This window comes from Rhipicephalus microplus, chromosome 2 (genome assembly GCF_043290135.1).
Source record: "Rhipicephalus microplus isolate Deutch F79 chromosome 2, USDA_Rmic, whole genome shotgun sequence".
NCBI lineage: Eukaryota > Metazoa > Arthropoda > Arachnida > Ixodida > Ixodidae > Rhipicephalus > Rhipicephalus microplus.
Window position 1 is genome coordinate 144,383,558 of NC_134701.1, and position 20,441 is coordinate 144,403,998.

Consider the following 20,441-nt stretch of genomic DNA (forward strand, 5'->3'; position numbering starts at 1 on the left):
GCTCCCAGCATTGCAAAGTCAACGTTAGAGCCAATTCTAGTAACGTTGGTTTGAGCAACCGCGTTCATGTGTCACTTGCGCCGAACTCAAAGTCACCACAGTCGCAGAATGCTGACGCTGGTAAGTTTCACGTAGGAACACGGGCACAGTGGCCGGCCGCAGCCTCAGCCGCGTGGCTGAATGCAACCGTATAAGGCGCTTGACCGACCGTGTGGTCTTTACAGTCGCATATGCTAATTGATGACGTGAAAACATTCGCCGTGGTCAGTGCAGCTAGCGCGCGTTCTCTTGTACTTGCTTCGTTGTCGGCGAGCTGTTACTTGCTGATTACTCGCTGTGTCACGCTGGCCCAGAGTGTTGAGCTCGTTTCATTAAGTGCGTATCGTCACGACACGTGCTGTGCGCAGCCCACGTGCTGTCCGAGCCGGAGAGAAAGTCGCGCCTTCTGCTCTACATTCGGATGTAGACAATAGAGGAGAATTTGCCCAGTCGATATGGCTTGACTTCCAGCTTCACAACGAGTGATGTCCGGGCCCCTGCTAAGTTTTTTCCTTTCTCCATGGCGCACCACTTATAGGCCGTAGGCATCGCTAATACTCACAAGTGCGCGCCACGCTTGGTTGCTTTGACGCATGCGCGTTTGAGCCCACCCGGCGTCCCTACGTCACAAAGAGAGGCAGATGCAGTGCTGACCGGATAATGTTGTCGGCGTGAAATGCAGCACGTCGCATTTCGCACCGATTCCCACCGGGCCGCGCCGACGGACGCTGGTCGCTTCTGGCGCCAGACTAAAGAGGGCTTGCGTTTTGCTAGCGTAGCGTCGCTGCGCCCTGCGTGAGCGTGCGTCAACGTTACGTCGGAGCATTTTCGGCCCTTTGTGATCCGCTAGCCACCCTTTCGCTAGCTTCTAAACGAAATTTGGTACTACGGGACGCGAATGGATGACAAAGGTATGTGACCGGTGTAAACATGACAATCATAAGATGCGTGTCACGTAACAATATGACAACATGCCACGCTCATGAGGCGCTTGCGGCTGTTTTGCTAGCCCTACATATACTAAAGTCGGTATTACGAGAGGTCAATCGACAACGAAGGTATATGACTGCTGCAAACATGATAATCAAGACACACGTGTCATGTAAAAACATGACAACATACCACGCTCATGATGCGCCCGCAGCCGTTTCGCTAGTTCCACATATGCCAGATTTGATTTTACGTGACGTGAATGAATGAATGACGAATGTAAATGACAGGTTCAAATATGATAATCATGATATGTGTGTCATGTAAATCATTACTAGATGATACACACATAGCACGCTCGTGGCCGTTTTGCAAGCTCAACCTATACCAAATTCTGTATTACGTCACATGAATAGAAGACAAACCTAAATGATACGTTCAAACATGATGGCCATGGCATGTGTGTCAAGTACGGCATAATTTACCTCCACCTTTTAACGTTGTGCTGCCCCGCCGCGGGGGTCTAGTGGCTAAGGTACTCGGCTGCTGACCCGCAGGTCGTGGGTTCGAATACCGACTGCGGCGGCTGCATTTTCGATGGAGGCGGAAATGTTGTAGGCCCGTGTGCTCAGATTTGGGTGCACGTTAAAGAACCCCAGGTGGTCGAAATTTCCGGAGCCCTCCACTATGGCGTCTCTCATAATCATATGGTCGTTTTGGGACGTTAAACCCCACATATCAATCAATCAATCAATCGTTACGTTGTGCTGATTTTAAACTGACGTATCGTCATTCGTGATTCACATATCATCGATTCCCAATGTACTTTGAATCTGCCAATTCTTCGTATTGAGAAGTAGGAGGCAGTCGTGCTTCTACACACTATCATTCGGAAAAGTTTTGATAGCATTTCTGTGCTCCAAAACATTCAGCAGCAAACCTTACTGTGCTCTGCATGATTACGCATGCAGGATAGTGAACACTGGCTCAAATGTACTGGCCGATGCACCACGACAGTTGCGTACATCGGCCGACAACGTGTAGAAATATTTGGCAAAGTAAATAATGGTAGCACTTTTACTGCCGGCTGGAAATACAGAGTTATGATATTTCGTCACATCGGTGAGAATCCGATGATGGGTCGAAGAAATTGGCAAACGAAATAACGGTTGACCTTTTACTGCCGGCTGGCGATACCACGCTATGACTGTTCGTCACATCGGGGAGGATCGTGGCGCTGTTATACATCGCCACAGGAAGGTATCATCATCAGAAGCACCCCATGGTTGTTCCCGCACGTCGGTCCAGCCTGAGCCGCCTTTGTGCTCTCCTTTTGAGCAAGTGGCCATGAATCTTCAGGAAGCTTTACCTCGATCGGACACGTGTAACCACTGGATAGACGTGTACATCAATTACTTGACTCGGTACTGCGAGACACGCGCCGCCGCCTTTTCGACTGCTGCTGCCATACCCCTGTTCTTGCTACATTGGATCATTTTTTGGCTCGGGCCAAGCCTAGAGATAATCCGCGACCGTATACGCTAGCTTATCGTGATGGATTCGATATGCTTGTCCTAGTCTATTTTTCAACTTCCAGCACCTTACCATCGGCAAATAAACAGACTTACCGAGTGCGTGAACTGGACGCTTGTAAACATGCTTTCAATGTACTTGGCATTCAATCATGAGGACTGCGCTGAAAGTTTCCCGTTTATAACACGTGCGTTTACCACAGCAAAACACAAAATGACATGCTATAGCAGAGTCTTCCTTCTTTACGCAACCTCAACTCCTTGTACCTTAGGCACTATCATTCCTTTGAGGAGGCCTGGTTACCTGGCAAGATCTGAAGCTCTGTGAAATGCTGGGGAAGCTCATCAACCAGTGCGACTTTGCACTTCAACTTTCCAACACTGTAGAAAGGCGTACACGATATCAAGTACAATCTTGTGAGTTATGTCCTAGTTACTTTGTTTGATAGCGCACCTTGTACGAAAGCACGTTGTATGCACAAATTTCGTGGTAGACAGGGCTTGCCCGTTTCCGATCATTGACCGTTATAGTGAGGTAAACTGTACTGCGTGCCTCACTCCCAACGACGAATGTCCCGCTCGAATGAAGTTACGGGTGTCACTCGGCTAAAGCCAAGACACAACGAGTACACGTCTGACGCGCCTGCTGGGTTAGTTCTGCACAATAAAAAGGGTTAGAGTACTTCTTAAATGAGAAATTGAAGCTGTTGGAGAACATGAAGACAACGAATTTGTTTCATTCTTTTGTAGCATCGTCCTATTCAATGCTCTGCAACTGGGGTCATAAGAAACGCTTACTGACTCGTAACAATATTCATGGTGTTCCTGGTAGACGTGTATGTACTCCAATGACACATACAACGTTAATACACTGAAGCCAATAGGTATAAAAGGAGCTATTATGTACATCCGCTATACTATACTCCCAACAAGAAGCAGCCGCAAATAAACCTTGCTTCTAGCGATTTTTGATCTTCCTCATCATAAAGAAATTAGCTTTGTCAAGTCGTGCTTCCATTTGACTTCCATGATTCAATGAAATCTATTCGTCTACCAGTGACCTCTTAACGCAAATCCCCCCCTCCCCCATAGTTCTAACACTCCTACTTTATTTTTTACTGTTCCTTTTTCTGTTTTCATCTAATAGAATAGGCTCACTCTTCCTTCTTAGCCAGAGCCAACCTTTAGTTCGCAGTTGTCCCTTTCTCCTGTTTGCTAAGGGTAAAAGGATAGGGTACAGAACACGCACACTCATTTTAATGCTGGTTCTTGGCGAGATGAATAACGGAAGTCCGCTTGCCCTGACGTCGGCTCATGACAACCAGCGTTCACAAATTTGTCGTATCTTCTAACTTTTATCTTAGGATCAACTGCTCCACATTTAACATTTGAACCAATCATACAGAATAAAACAACATATTTTCATGAAAAAACAACACAACAAAAACAAGAAAACAAATGTGCCCACAAGAATTTGAGAACAAGAACAGTGTTTGATATTGTCAATCTCACAAGAGAACAAAATTGTGCGTGTTATTGTAGAATACTCTCTTGTATTGAAACCACTTGGAAATGTTCTACTGCAGAGGAAGCAAAGTGCAGTGTACAGTCATTCTGAAGTGATCAACATTGCAAACACTCATCTTAGGATTCACAACGAAAGTTTATTTTCTGTTTTTATTTCATGCTCTATTAAAGGAGTGCGTTACTTTGGTGACTGGATATTCCCAATATCCTACTACCGTTACGCTGGATATGAAGAAACACTTCTGTGAGAAAGCTATGCGTGACTGACTAATTTAACCAAACACAGCATTTTTTGCTTTTTCCGCAAGTTTGGCTGGTTTTTTTCAAGGACTTGCAGGTCGTATTTTTTGGTTGACATTCTCCTCCAAAAGCGCTGCACAAATGGGGCCGAATTCACAAAGCTTTCTCTTTGGCTACGCATTTTCTTAGCCAAAAGTTCTCTTATCGGGAGAGATTACTATAGCGCGGGTATGAATTTAACTTATTCGGCACTTAAGAGGGCAAGGAGGACACACGATAGCCGATGAAACGACAAGGAAAGAAAGAAGTGTGTGCCGATAATATCAAGGTAGCACGCAAAGCGTCTAGCATCGAGAGTATACGATGATAGCCAATGATTTGCTGCATCTAAGTTTCAGTTCCGCGAGCGTCTGCTACAGCGCTTACGGGATGCCGCGTACGTTGTAATAGACGTTTTGGTGGGCTGTGCAAAGCCAAGCACTCGCCTTTAATGAACGACTGTAGCTAAAAAAAATAATTGCTTTCTAGCATAATCCAAGCACTATCTCGCCAAGTACAAGTAAACAACACTCCAGGTGTACCACATAAATGAAGCCACACATAAATCGATGCATGCAATGTTTGAAAATGTGCCTCCAATGTCTTCCCCTATTTAACGCGACCAGTTACCTAACATTTCATTGAAGCTGCGCTGCTACTTAACTAATTCGGTGCAATCTAGCACGGTATAGTGGTGAACGTAAGGGTGTTTTGTACCTATAGTCAAAGGTAGCCTTTGTTACAATATTCTTATTACAAGACACAAGAGCGACTTTGGTGCCTGCAGACTAATTGTGCGGAAATAGATAACAGCAGTAATCAAATGAAATTGTGAGCGCAATTTCGCTGGTTACATGCACCGCAGCATTTTTATAAAGCCGGAATGCGAGAACGTGCATACGCTTACGCTTAGGTATATGTCTACGTAAAATGAGGGAGACTCGTCGGGGGGTGTCTCAGTGCTAATGCTTTTCACAAAACACGGTGCAAATATTTCGCCCAGCGTTGTTTGAGTGCACAAACGAAGCAAGGGACGTGTATACGAGTCTTGAGGTCGAGAGACGTTATCACACGTGCGAAAAGGATGAAAAGAGAGAGAGAGACTCTCGTTTCGGCTTCGCGAAAGCTTGAAATTGATAGATAATAAAGACAATTTTCTGGCCCAGCAGACGTCAGGGAAAGTCTCCGCAAAGCAGGGTCAGATGCTCGGAGAGCATAAAAAGGTGGAGTACGCGTTATATGGGAGTGACAGCCACTCAGAAATCGAGATGAAGTGTGACTGTCCTTAGGTGTGAGAATCAATGCTAATTAAGAGAGTTGAGTTAATGAGCCAAAACTTTCCTAAATAACGATAATGGAAGCAAACTGAGCATTCATCTAGTGAAAGTGACACTAGTGACAGTGAACTCATAATAGTTGACTAGCGTTGTCACAGGCCGATATATATTTTTATTTTCTTATCTATATTTGGCAAACTATGAGAAGGTAGCGTACGTTAGAGCCGGCTATCCCAACGTCATGACAGTAATGTACAAGAATAAATAGCGCACGGTTATACAGTCACACGTGGCGGTTTCTATCTTCTAGTAACCTTGGGAAAACGCATTCTAACTGTTTTTTCTATTTTTGACAAAGTTTCACCGGACGTTTTTGCATTTGGCTTCATTCGAAGGAATGACGATATATCAGCAATAGGGCGAACACGAGCACTGCTGCAGTGGACTAGCGGTTACAGCGCTCAACTACAATCTAAGAGGTACTTGGTTCGATTCGCAGAATCACTGAGCACTTTTTTTTTTCAAGAGGTTGCCCGGCCTGACATTATGCGTGGTGGCGGGTACTAGTTTTTTGAGAAGTAGGCTTTCGCACTTGCTTCTTTCGCTCCCCTTTTGACCCAAAAGCGCTGTACTGTGCTCCTTCAAAAATTTAACAATTCAGGGTTCATAATTTTCTCCTCCATCCTCTCTTATCGCAAAAGTGTCCAGTGCTGAAATACCAATATCATACCTGGTATATTACTTTTCACGTGTTTGGATATTCGACCAGCAATCAGTCTTCACGGTGTTTTGAAGAAAATCTACACATGCAGTGAGCTAACTGCTTGCAGCCAAGTTGACTGCCTTTGTAGGGACACGCTTTCGTGCTAATTTGGTGGGCATCATCACATGCAGCAAGACCAAAGAGCACGTAGAGTTACAGCTGACGCAAACAGAGTGATTAGTTTGTGTCTTCTCTCCCGCTATTTGTCATGCTGCACGATTCAGTGTAATGTCACTGTCAATGGTTAAAATGAACTATAGCAGTTAATCGAGTTCTGCTGAGAGGGTCCCCTATTGTCCAGAATGGAACAGAACGATGGCAATTTGATTTGTGTGATAAAGAGATACCCTGCTTTTGGTTACTAGAATAAATTTCTAAACTGAAGTTTATTTTTTATTAACAACAGTTCCAGTGCAGATGAAAGGTGCATGGACAAAATTCGTGTATTCATCTTGACTAGGTTTGTGACCTTAATTGTAATTGCGAACCGGTATCACAGTATGCATAAATATCACACACATATACAACCATGGGTGATAGCTTGCTTATTCTGATTAAAATTAAAAGGTTGAAATCGACATATTCAACCAATGCAATGTGTACGAGATATGCCATGTAGAGTAGCTATGCTCGAAACTAATCTTCGCAGGTTCGTTCCATTTTACCCAATTTCTTGCCCATGACTGTAGGTTGGTAAATGAAACTTCTTCGAACACACATATTCTGTGTAAGGTTACATTTATTTTTATGCAGTACAAAACAAATTGAAATGTGTAATGGCTCAAAAGAGAAATAACTAGAAACAAATTCAGCCAAATCATTACCAAACTTACTCACCAATGATAAACGGATTCTCATTTAAAAGATACATACATACATACATACATACATACATACATACATACATACATACATACATACATACATACATACATACATACATACATACATACATACATACATACATACATACATACATACATACATACATATACGCACACACACATATACATATGTACACCCATACATACATACATACACACACTCAGGTGTAAATATTAAAATGAATGGCTATAAAACAACGATTCTAATACGCTCACTTTGAATATACTACAGAAAGTAACTTACGAGAGAAATTCACCGGCACTGTTATGTCTGAACACGGTGTTTCTCGAACCATCTCGCAAAAGCTTGATGCATAGTTTTCCGCTGCTGTCCAGTGACAAGCAGTTTTTTTTTAAAAACAAAAGAATAAAGCCCTTGACAATATCTTGCTAAAGAAAAGGGCTGTGCATCAATATTTTGTACAAGTCTGCAATATCACTCTGTTTATTTACATAGCTTGGCTCATTCACAACCCACTAACAAAGCATGTTAGGACACTTGGGCTGAAAGTTGGCACAGCGTGAGTAAATTCTAGACAATACATGAATAATACAATTATAAGCTACTAAGCTCCTTGGTGCAAACAGTGTTTATATTGACAGCTATAAGTGCCATTTCGTTTCCCCAAAACACTTCTCAAAAGTAGAATCAACTTTATTTAGCTAAAAGTTTCTATTCTGGCGCGTCGTGGTGGCTCAACGGTGGAAGTGACTCTTTCGGCCAAGAAAACAAACAGCAAATATTTTTCCAGTTCGTGAATTCACCCCATAATAACATTGAGGCAGCTGGTAGGAGTGCTTTTGGAGAGAGGAAACCACCACATTCCCACCAGTTGTGGCCTTGGGTAGCTACTTCACTTGGACAAAAATGATGAAAAACACTCCTCAACAAGACTTCAAAGTTTGGGCATTAACACAGTTCCCATACAGCTGTCTATTAGTCTGCTTGAAAAATATTGAGTTTACTGGTGGGCAAAGACTGTACACTATGTGAGGTGATGCTCCAGTGCACTGGATGTATGTCTTGCTGCTGGCCTCAACTGCGATGTTGCTCAGCACATATGTGTAAAATAACAACTAATACTATGCCACTGCAAAGTAATTATGTGTCATTTGCATGAAACAGGGACCACAATAAAAGAACATAAGAACATTTGCCTTCGCAAAGTTCAATAAATGTAAATAAATTTACACAGAGTTTTCACAGTTCATCTGTGGATAGTAATATTGGTTGTAAACACATTCTTACTTCCACTAACAAACCATTTTAAGATGCCAGATTCAATATTAGAGTATACCAGCACTTTTGTAGGGCTAAACAATTGTACAGGCACCTAGAAAAACACAAGTGAATGCATGCTATAGCTACATTTAAAGATAAATACTTTTATTTCTAGTCTGAGCAGAGCTGCATAGATGATAAGTCACTTGCATTACATTATGAACAAACCTATCCGAGCAAAGTATACACTTAAAAAGTTACACTTACACAGTAGATAAGTAGACAGTTGAAGGACGGATAGGCAGTGGGATAATACCCAAGCACTAAAATCTACTGTTAAGATATACAAGGAGTAGTGATGATCCTCTTCCTTTTAAATAAAATAATTCACATAGATTCACTTCCCAGAGCTTATACACTCATGGTATCATTGGTGCTATACAAATGAGTGTACACTGAAGGATTACATCGACTAAGTACATGATTACTGCATCCATGGCTTTACTTCTTGTACTACAAAGAATGCAAACACAGTTAGCATTGGCGACCGTAGATGCTGTGATTTCTGGCATGTAAATGTAGAGGCACGCAGGCACTTAACACACATGTTAAAAACTTCAGCTCAAAAATACTTGCCCACTAACACTACAGCAGCCTTTAAATTAGTGTCATAGTTTGGTATCTTCCATGCAAAATTTAAATCATTTCGAATGCAAGCAAATGAACTGCTGAATAATGCACTGCTAAGAAGTTAAGCAGCAGCTGCTCCTGACATCACAATGTGCTCTTTCTGCTGTTGTAAACTTTGAGCAGGAGAACAGTCACTGGCAGTCCCTTTATACTTGTTGGTCTTCTGTGCTCTGTTCTTGATACACTGTTCATGACCGTGGAGCACCGAACCCCTTGTTAATGCTGGAACTTAGAAAAATACAGATCATTGTTACAACCATGCTACATGCAAGAGTGTATAGTTGTCAATTATGTGCTCATATTTACAGATATTGTATTTTCAGAAGCCAATGAGAAGCCTCAACACACACACACACAAACAGTGAAGACTGAAAATATATTTAATATGATACAAGAGCAAAACTACAATGTTATAGATGAAGACATGAAACTTCTGACAGGCATAAAAAGCCAATAGAGTTTCTTCTATTTCGACTTTACACTAGGTGCGAGAAGTAGACCACAAATAAGTTCACTAAGAAACACAAGTTAGACTGCATTACAACACAACAGCCAATGTTCATAATTTTAAGGCCGTCTAACATAACCAGCTCACCATACCGCATATAGGAGCAAATGGACAGTCTAGAAGACACAAAGAACTTGTGGATTATGAGTGTGCTTGTTGCTGACATCTATTATTCTAAATGAAGAAAACCTTTCGAAATTGCACTTCATCAGGGGAAATAATCATACGCAATAAACACAACAGGCTCCTACAGGTGCCACCAACACTCACCATTATTGTAGATACCAGTGTCTTGCCGGATGGATATGCTGCGTCCTGCACAGAACACCAAAGGAGCGCTCCATGACTTGGATTGCGTGTGTGCTAGCTGCATCGCTCTGCTGCTGAAATAGGCTAGCCACAGACAAAGAAATGAGAAGCCATGGCTTTGAAACACACTGAACGTCACCTTTAGAGATCAACAATGCATACTTAGGTCAGGTACAATTTGTAGAAAAATATATATCACTATGCAATCGTGGTGAACATGTTCGGCTGAAACACAAGCAACAGCACTGAGAGAGAAAAAGCTACATTGGGTAAAAGACGCAGTTACTGGCCCTATGTCATCTGAGGCTTCTTCAATAGGTCTTTCTCCTTGCAAGTTGTGAACAGCCAGGCAATTTTCACCCACTTGCTATTTCCTTCCAGAGCACTTGATCCACAGAGGGAGTCACAAGCTCGAGAGCTCAATAAGGAATCAAAGTATTTGTGCTCGTTTCAAAGCACAAGCTTTTCAGTCTCAGATTATTGGAGTTTCATTCATAAGCTGCAGGCTTTCAGCTTTCAACATTCTCAATTATCTTGCAATTTAGTTCTATAAATGTTGAATAAGAATTATGTGTAAGAATATTACAGGTATCCACTGAAAGCAACCATGCTTGGGTTTTCAATTTGTGCACAGTAAGTGGTGTTCACGTAATCGTATGTATTAAAGAAAAACTAACCTTGCAGCAAGCCGTTAGGCAGTTTTGTGCCCTCGAAGCTCCCAAGCAGATTGCAGTCCTTCCAGATGAGGCTGCCATGCATGCTTCCACGCCACATCCGCTAAATGATAACAGTCCCAGCAGTGACATAGGCTTGTACAGTTAGGGAGAACGTGTCCTTCCTATTTTTGTACAGGTGCTCCAAGTAATGATGAGGATTGATGTGCCAGAATGTGCAACCGATGCATCACAGGACCTTAACAAACCAATCTCTGCGATCTGTGAAGAGCCAAAAACGAGATATTTAATTAAAAACAATCATTAAAAGCACTCACTTCTAGTACTTATTTGAGGAAGCTATCACTTCGTTAAAGTGACCAAAATCAGCTATATTCACTTTGAAATAAACTGAAGCCTCATGTAAAATTTACGTACCGCAATATATATGTCCTACTGAAGTATAGTACTACCTCAGTGGTAATCGTTTATAGAACTAATTTTCCAAAATAACATAATTTTTTTAAGTGCAACCTGGCTCCTGAAAAATAAATTCACATTAACTTTCCAACTATCAAACGTGGTCAATCGACAGGCCCAACCTCATAATCAAACAAGAGCTCACTTGTATCAAATCACAAAAAACTTTTTATGTATTTGCTCCATAATATATGTATGTATATAACAGTAGTAGTAAATTTTTCATGCTTCAACTTACCATAGAGAAACATTACATCTGATGGGCTTAAAAACTTGCACACGTTATAGAACTGCGTGAATTATAGTACCGGTGAAATTTAGTTCTGCAAGGTGAACTCACCGATGGCAGCATTTAGTAGCCGTCGGTGTCATAAGGAACCAAGTACGGCCAACAGGCAAAGGGCATCTGCAGACTGGAAGCTGCCGATGACAGCAATGAAGGGCTGGCCAGGCGTGCACGTCCATTGATAAAGTGTAAGAACTGGCCATGACTGACTGTTGTCAAGGCTGTAGTGCCGTGCAAAACGATGGCCAGACGAACTCGGAAACATGTAGTTAGGCAATATTGGCCTACAACTATCCAAAGCAAGGTACCGGTGAAATCTTTGCTTTTTTGGGGGGGATGGAGGGAAGCTTGACGTTCACGGGCTCTCGCTGCCACGTAGAACTCTCAATTTGTTACCGAAGAACAGTCTAGGCGCGCTTCCAAAGTAACACGATCCACAACAGAATGTAGCATCTCGTAGTTTTGGTTGATCACATCACAGCGCTAGGACTATGGTTATCACAAAAAGGAGAAGTGACGACTTAACAAACAAAAGCGCCAAGCTGCCCCACTACGACTTCGCAGGGCAAAACAGTTATCAACGCTGTCTTTCAATTTTCGGTCACACGAGCACAGCTTGTTCACAAGTCTTGGAACGTCAACACAGCACCACTGTTCACAACGAACATCGTTTCACTCCCGAACAGTACATTGCTCTCAAGTAAATAGAAGCGTACGGGCTAACTAGCGGCGAAGTAAGAACCGAGCGCGTAGTTCATACGTTTCCGTACGTACTTGGGATCACTCAAGTAACGTGTCAAAACGCTGTCAATCCGAAATGTCGCACAGCACCAAACTGAGAGACTGGAAAGTCAAGCGAACGAACTGTTACCGGCACACAAACACACATTGCAGGCTTCTCGAGTGCTAGTTGCCGTCGATACACCGACGCCGATCCCCGCTTGATAACCACACCGACGCACAGGCTTCGCTGAGCTTCACCGTACACCATTGCACTGCCACAGCTTTCCGCACTGCTCACACGCACCAAAAGAGCTGCTGTAATCACAACACATCCTGTCAAACGCTGAAGTAACTCGTGCGAGAAGCGTTTGCTGAAAGTCGCACCGAACGATATGCTGTTTACGGCGCCATGTTGTTTTCGACAACTGCGCAGCACATAAGATGATAAGAGAGCTCTTAGAAAGTACTTGCACTATTTTCACGGCGTGAAAAAATTTTCTCTTATGTGCGAGGGGGGTGATATGACGAACAGGACAGGCGTGCCAGATGAAAGAAGTGATTTGGCAACGTCACGGAGTGAGCTGATGTAGAGGGTATTGCTTCACAACCAATCACAAGCTGTGCCTGTCGGCCAAGCCGTCGTCTGCTAGCGTTTGTCGTCTGCTTCGATCAGAGCATGCGACAGGGGATTCGCCTTCGCAACGCTATTATTCTCAGGTCAAGTGGTCGCTACGTCGCACAAAATACATGTCAGTGGCTCGCTCTACCTTTGAATGATGTTCGTGCACCAAGTTAAATGGCTGGTAATTGACGCAGGGATGAATTCAGCCAAGGTTTGCTCCAGAATCGTGAGGGTTTGCATATTTTCGGTGTCATACAAAGTTACTAGGGTCATTTCATTCCGATTGCTTGCCATAATATCATGGTCCATATCGGTGTCTGAACAGTGAAGGTGAAGATGCATGATTTGTTTGTAGTTCCATGCGTAATCACGCGCACCCCTAATACGCTTTGGTTTACAAAGTGCGCTTTGTTCCAGATCGTCCCAAAGTGTATCGACAGCTGTATTACAGAGATCACAACCATTGGACAGTTAGAGCCAATGAAAGTACACTAGAGCACAAACTTTAGGAACCACTCACTCAAAACTTCCTCTCATTTTTATTTCCAATAGCGTGCAAAGAATGTGTCCCCATTAACCTCTTTGGTGGTAATTTCCACCAATGAGGCAAGGATCTCGAGTCGCACTTTTAATTGGATGAGATGGGGCGCAACACAACAACATAACAAATAAGGTTGATCCTATGTCATGTCGCGTTCGAATGCACCGACCATTCACGTATCACATCGGTTTTCATCCAACCACAAATCTTTACATGCGTAGTTTTATGCCATTGACGCCCAATAGAATTCTTCAATTACTGCGACTTCGAACTTATAGGATGGTGGTGGTTGTCAACACCATCCACTGCGTACAAGGGAAACAACACGCGAAGCTCAAAGCGCCGAAAGAAATAAAAACGCACCTGCAGTCATCAAACAGCCCTTAATGGGCGTGAATTAACTCAAAACCAGCCAGGGCACCAAAGTATACCGCTGCGGCAGTCGGTTCGAAGTAGCCGCATTGTTCCTAAGAGTGGTCCGGACCACTCTTGGGATTTTCTCTCAGCCATGCTGTTTTTACGCACAATTTCGCTTCGTGAATCCACTTACGAGCACTTTTCGGTGACGTAAGCAAATATAGCAACTGCATTACCATCGCTGACATGTTCCCGGGCAGTCACAGCGCGCTTTATTTGCAGCGGCCGATGTGACAACTAAGGCCTCTTACGACGTTTTTTTGTTTCGTGAATCGACTTACGCAACAAAATTTCTCTTGCGCAAAAATGTTTTCGTAAGTGAGTTTTGTGAATCCGGGCCATGTTTCCTTCCTGGATGTGATGAGAACAATACATGTTCATCACAACTGAGAAATAAAAATACGTTAATGTTCAAAACACTCAATGCCAGACAATAAAAATGTGCTTTACTTGATTCAAGAGCATTTTACGATTGAAAATATTCTAATATCACAAATATTTATAGCAATAACGAAATTCAGCATGAAGAATACATGAATTTGTTAGGTTTTGCCAATTGAAACGTTCGCATAGAAAAGGTGGTTTCGCATTTTATAGTCCCTCTGCCGCTCGTTCCTTTCTCGGGAACGTGATGATAGCACTGGAACGCATAGTGGCATGTGTATGGTGTTGTGTGTAAGGTCAAACAATTGGTTGCCTAAATTATGCTTAACAGAGCCACTTTAGCGAATGAAAAGCTTTTCAGAAATTTCACATGAATACTTGAACATAACAGGACATAGTGTCACAGGATCATTACAATGTAAGCACGCAGGGTGACTATTCTTAATTCTTCTGAGTTGTGCATTGCATGCTCGTAAACCAAAGTAAAGGTGTGGCGGAGAGCTGATTGCGCGCAGAACACGAGAAATAAAAAAAAAACAAAGACGTCAATATTGAGATGGAAAGAGAGACCGTTTTCTGGGCTGTTAAAAGACCTTGTTTTTGTTTTTTTTCTTTCTCGGCCAGAAGTTTGCCTCAACTAAAGTGCATAAGTCTATTTTTTTTAACTGTGTGTTACAAATGTGGTGGAAATACGGGGTATGATGCCAAGTCTTTCAAGAGTGACCGAACGCAGTCCAGAATCACGGTGACTTGGACCCAATAAACCCGCTCTGTTCGTCAGCTCAGCTGGTAGTTTATAAGCCACAGGTTCGTGGTGGTCACACCCTGCTCGTGGCGGTCACATTTCGATGGCCGCAAAATGGCAAAGGTTCCTGTACATTGAGGTGCCAGCGCACCATAAAAAATATCAGGTGCTCCGAATTTCTATAGCCATCCACTACGTCCTCTTTCGTAATCATATCGCAAATTCCGAAAGTTAGACCCTTGATTTATTAACACTAGACTTGTGCGAGGTACCCGAATTCCCGGCGGTGGCGTGCCGGTGTTTTCACCTCCAGCGGCGGCGCGAGACCAGCGCGAGGCTCATTGGATCGGCAACGGCACGGCGCGGAAGGAAGGGTTATTCTCCAGAGTGGGGAGAAGAAAGCAAAGATTCGTTTGAAAATAATGCAAAGAAATTTACCGACATCATGTTATTATGGGCTGCCTCCTTGAGCAAAAGCTCTGTTTTGCTAGACTGCGCTCCGGTTCTGCACAGCGCACCGGTGGTGTTTTGTGGCTCCGGAGTAGGACGGTGGAAACCACCTTTATTTTCCTGTGCTGCCTCTTGCCCTTTTTGGCAAGAATTTCATGAAGACCGGAAAAACCGCCATCGCAAGGATGGAAGCATCTGATATAAAGAACCACCTCGTGAGCTTTCCGCCAGGTAATGGAGCATACGCTGCGGCATTGGGGAAAGAACGGATTGGACCCACCGATGTCTGTGAATCAGTTTCTAAAAAATAAATATCATTTTAGTGACTTTATATGCAGTAGTGAATAGCTTTTGCCTTGACTAGCACGCACTTAGTACTGAAAAATAAGATATAAGGAAAGAGCCTTGGCATGTAGCAACTTGTGACGGGGGGCTGAAGTGATGGAAAGTCGCTATTAACGAATTTGTCTGGAGGACCAGTAACATCGGATATACCTGCCCGGTGACGGATCAATTATCGCGCGAGATTTCTTGCGAAGTGCTGCACTTAAATAGATGTGACATTCACACGTACCCTTTGATGTATTAATCTGACTTCAGCCAAAACGTGGCTCACGTCCAAGCACTTCACCTTGCCCCGCCGTGGTGGTCTAGTGGCTAAGGTACTCGGCTGCTGACCCGCAGGGTGCGGGTTCGCATCCCGGCTGCGGCGGCTGCATTTCCGATGGAAGCGGAAATGTTGTAGGCCCGTATGCTCAGATTTGGGTGCACGTTAAAGAACCCCAGGTGGTCTAAATTTCCGGAGCCCTCCACTACGGCGTCTCTCATAATCATATAGTGGTTTTGGGACGTTAAACCCCACATATCAATCAATCAAATCAATCAAGCACTTCACCTTGCTTCACTCCACAGTGACACCAAAGCAATAGCTACTGTGATGGCAATGCGAACAAAACACGTTATGAAGGAAAAATTTATTTTAAAGAGTCTTTACGCAATAATATTACATGTTCATTATATTACAATATCAAGGTGTAATGCATAATCTGCATACATTGCTCAATTACCTTGCGGAATGCATCAGTTTTTTTTTCTGAATGAGGGGGAGGGAAGTGGCGGTGGCAGATAGCTGTATGGCAACACCTATAAGACGATTTCGTTTACTCAAAGAAGCAGGCACGGTGACACTTTCTTCGTTTTCTTTAGTTACGTACTCATTTATTTGCATGAGTGAATACCGAAGAAATAAAGCATAAAAACCCACAGATATATTTATGTGTCTAAGAAAGTGACTAAAGAGTCATATAGAAGCAGTAGAGAAAACAATGTCGTTAAAAGGATACCAAGATATGTGAAAGATAGCGCTTACTTTAATAAATGAATATAAAAATCTCAACACCTCCACACCGCCTGTGGTTCAAAAACAACCAATGTGATTTACGCAATTGCAAAGCATTTAACCGCTAATTACGCTGTTTCGTTACCGTGATTATGTGAGGCAAAATATGAATCATGTGAATGATACACAGTAGTGGACCAAGCGAAATGTGTGTCTAACCTCATTTAGGAGCACGAACATGTAACCAATAATTGTGAAAGGCTTCAGTGCAGCGTTGAGTTCAACCCAGTGTTGAACACCGGGACCACACGTTTCAGCATTCGCTGGTTGACCATTTGTGCGGAGTGCTTGGGTGGCGATTTTTTCCTGATACGGTCGCTCGCTGAAGCTCCTACAGATTCGTAATATAACCACGAAGAAAATTTGGTGGCGCGGTCGTTGAAGTATAGTGGGAATGATGGGAAGTGCACAATAAGGATCAAATCGCGTTAGTTAGCGAACTGCCTACGGGTGTTCTCAGTTTGAGGTCATGCAGAGTTCATGAAATGGGCTTTTTAAATGGAAGAATGATTCAAGTCTTTATTGAGAATAAGTTCATGTCATTTTGTTTTATTCTCAATCAACGAGTGCCGCGAATGCCAAGAACAAAATCTATCGAAGCACACACAAAGCTTCTACTTTTCATTAATTCCATTGTGGTTGGAAAATCCTTTGTCTAGCCTGTTGGTACATAGCTTGGAATCTAGGAGCCCAGCATTTATAAAACGCATACACCAGAAGACAAATAAGACAACCACACACGCTGGGGCTTGTGGTCGTCTTGTGTTTTTTAGAGGCTGGGTTTGTCGATTCCAAGCCATCGTGGCCGAAGTGCCACTCAATCTGCTTCGCGTGACCCACGTAGACAATTCAACAAAATAATTTGAACACAAACACACGACATGTTCACGCACACACACACCCGGACATTAAACACGCACAGCGCTGTGTGTGTGTGTTTGTGTGAGTGTGTTAGTGTGTGTGCGTGAAAGTGGCATGTGTTTGCACTGAAATTAATTTTAGTGGCGAAGCTCCTTAGGGCGTGGGTCTGTCACTCTTCCGTATAAATGGAGTAGTACGTAACCATTGGTGGCACATACCCACTCTAGAGCGGGTATGTGTCACAGGGGATGCGAGACGGGAGATGGCGGTATACTTGGAGTGTTCACTAGATGGACGCATGGATGGACGCATGGACGGAGGGTCAGACGGACTAGCAGACGGACGGACGGACGGATGGACGCGCGAACATACGGACCGATGGACGCACGAACGGACGAGGGGATGGATGGACAGACTCATGGACAGATGCAAAGACATACGGGCGGACGCATGAATGAAAGCAGAAATATAGTCGTGCGGACGGAAGCAAGAACAAACAGACGGACAGAAGCACGGAAGGGCTGATGGGCGCTTCGCCGCACTCATCATCATTCACTCCGTGGATGTGCTGTAATTTTTTGCAATGATCTACCAACTAGCCCAAGAAGTTCTTCTACTCGCGTAGACACTTGATCAAGATTCCGCTGTGGGTTTTGTGTTATAAAATTTTACGCTGAAACGGCGGCCTTCTCAATCGGCATCAGCAGTGCGCTTGCTGATCACCGAGGGCACTGTGTTGTGAAAACACTCGCTGCTTTTTGTTGTTTTGGCAAAAGTGGGGACGTCCGGTGTGACCAGAGCTTTCAGTATTGTATGGCATTGTACGACTCACCGCGCGAAGTTAGCGCGTTAGCCGCGGCATTGTAAAAAAAAAAGAACGACGAATTGCGGCGCGGCGACGGCGTACCCGCCCTAAAAATTTCGGGGGCGGCGGCGGTGGTGCGGCCCGGTGGTGCACAGCTCTAATTAACACTAAATTAAGTACACCTTATGTTTTATTCTCACTTCTTGCTGAGCACGTTTATGATCACTTAGATTTTATGACGAACAAAAAAATTTAAAAGACAATTCATTATTCATCGTGCCGCAGCAAGGAATTAAGGGATGAAGTGAAATACACGGACCTTCTGCGATAACAAAAAACCGACTCGCCTGCGCGGAGCCCTTAGCGCAGTCACCGCGGAAGCTGAATGATTGATCTTTCCGGGGCTTTCTCAAATACTATTTGAGTAATTGCTAGAAGCACACTTTCAGGGTACACACTACATCAAAAATCATCAATTTTGTGAAGCAGGAACGCATTCACTTTGCCATCATTTGTCTTTTTTTTTCGGATTAGCGTGGTACTCACTACACACTTGCATAATATTGTGTGCAATTTTGATGCCGTGGCTGATGACTTCAAAGAATTGTGCCTAGCAGTGTTCTAATGGGGTTCTACCCTGTGACCACCTACTCTTTACGTGATTCGCATATTGTGACGCCTGCCTGTTTCTTTGATGTTCTAAAGCACCTTATTACACATTTATGCAATTCCATTCCTGAGATGAAGCCTGTCTAGGCTCAGTTTGCAATATGCTCCAAAAAGCGCATAAGCTCAGTGGTAGAATACTGAGCTGGCACTTAGGGTGCCAAGGATCGAAGCTCACTGTGCCTTGGTTGTTTCTTATTTATGAAGTTTTCGCATGCTTTATGCGGTGAAGGCGGACAACTATACGGCGCACGCAACCCTTGTGATCTGATAGTAGCTTTTGTGTTATCTCCTGCTTACCTAGTTCATGTAGTCCCCGCTACACGGCATCACCTACCTAGCCAGGCTGTCAGGGTCTTTGGCCCTCTCACGTTTGTGGCTTCAGTATTCAAGGTCACTCTAACTTCGGCAAGCCGGCTCATACAAGGTGATCACAATTCGTGCTCTCACCTTAACTCATTTCAACTCGGTGACTGGAGTATCCACAAGCTTATATTGCGCGTGGATATAGGATTGATGGATTTGCGAGTTAGGTCATAAACGTAAAGCCTAGCTGGTGAGTAGCTACGTTACATACAATGCAACGTTCTGCAAAGTCAGCACATGCTCAGACTTGTTGCGGTGTGCGGTAGCGAGGTAACGTAAAGAAGCGCACGTGCAAGGTGAATGCCCCATCGGCTTATATTTTTAGGTGCCAAGCAGCTTTTTGACTCATACGTGAAACGCCATCAATACGGGCGTCCGAACGAACACGCCGCAACGCGTTCTCCTCAACACAGGTGTTGGAGCCGTGCCATGTACGTCACGCCGTTGCTGTGCGTTGACGTCACGCCTCCCTTGCACGCTTTCCTCGCAGATGCGCGATGACGTCCCTCGCTCCCTAACCCGCAGCTGCCGGCTCCCCTGCCCGCTTGGAACACACTTATATCTTGCTTCACCCTATCCACCACCCGCAACACTCAACCACGCGTTGCAAAAACACTCTTTTGGCTCGTTTATCTGCGATGAAACTTACCCGAAACTCAACCCCCCTCTGGTATTTTTGCCTTTGAAACAATTGTTCTCTAGAGTAAACTCTACACCAAGATTCGCTTCGAGTCATTCTTCTACCGTCGGCGTCCGTTTCAGGCAGGTCAACGCCATGCGTACCGCTACCTTTCACCTCTTTTCGGGACACATAGTGTGGCAACTGTAGACACACGGGATCATCAGCGCACTGCACGCATTGCACTTGTCAGTTCGAAGCGATGAAACCAGGTGAGGGGCTCTTTAAGGTGCTGACAAACAAAGGAAATTGACTTTGCCTGGTTGAACTCAGTTAATTCTAGGCCAGAAGGTCCTTCTGGCCTTTATTAATCTGCCTACTTGCTTATTTGCTGCTGTTTTCAGCCATGCCTAAAACAAAGAGAGCCAAGAACGTGTTTATTCAACGGCGGAAACTTAACGTAC

At 43.9% G+C, this 20,441-nt stretch overlaps 2 protein-coding genes across 3 annotated transcripts in view; both read right to left on the reverse strand.

The window, feature by feature from the left end:
- Positions 1–20,441, reverse strand: part of LOC119169399 (uncharacterized) — a 245,478-nt gene that overhangs the window by 169,489 nt on the left and 55,548 nt on the right. The window lies entirely within an intron of this gene.
- On the reverse strand, positions 7,069–11,580 carry LOC142796404 (uncharacterized). Its single transcript, XM_075886897.1, has 4 exons — positions 11,434–11,580; positions 10,638–10,895; positions 9,922–10,044; positions 7,069–9,371 (listed from the first exon to the last, which is right to left on the reverse strand). The coding sequence occupies exons 2-4, from the start codon at positions 10,732–10,734 to the stop codon at positions 9,205–9,207; spliced, it is 387 nt and encodes a 128-aa protein (XP_075743012.1). The 5' UTR covers positions 10,735–10,895; positions 11,434–11,580; the 3' UTR covers positions 7,069–9,204.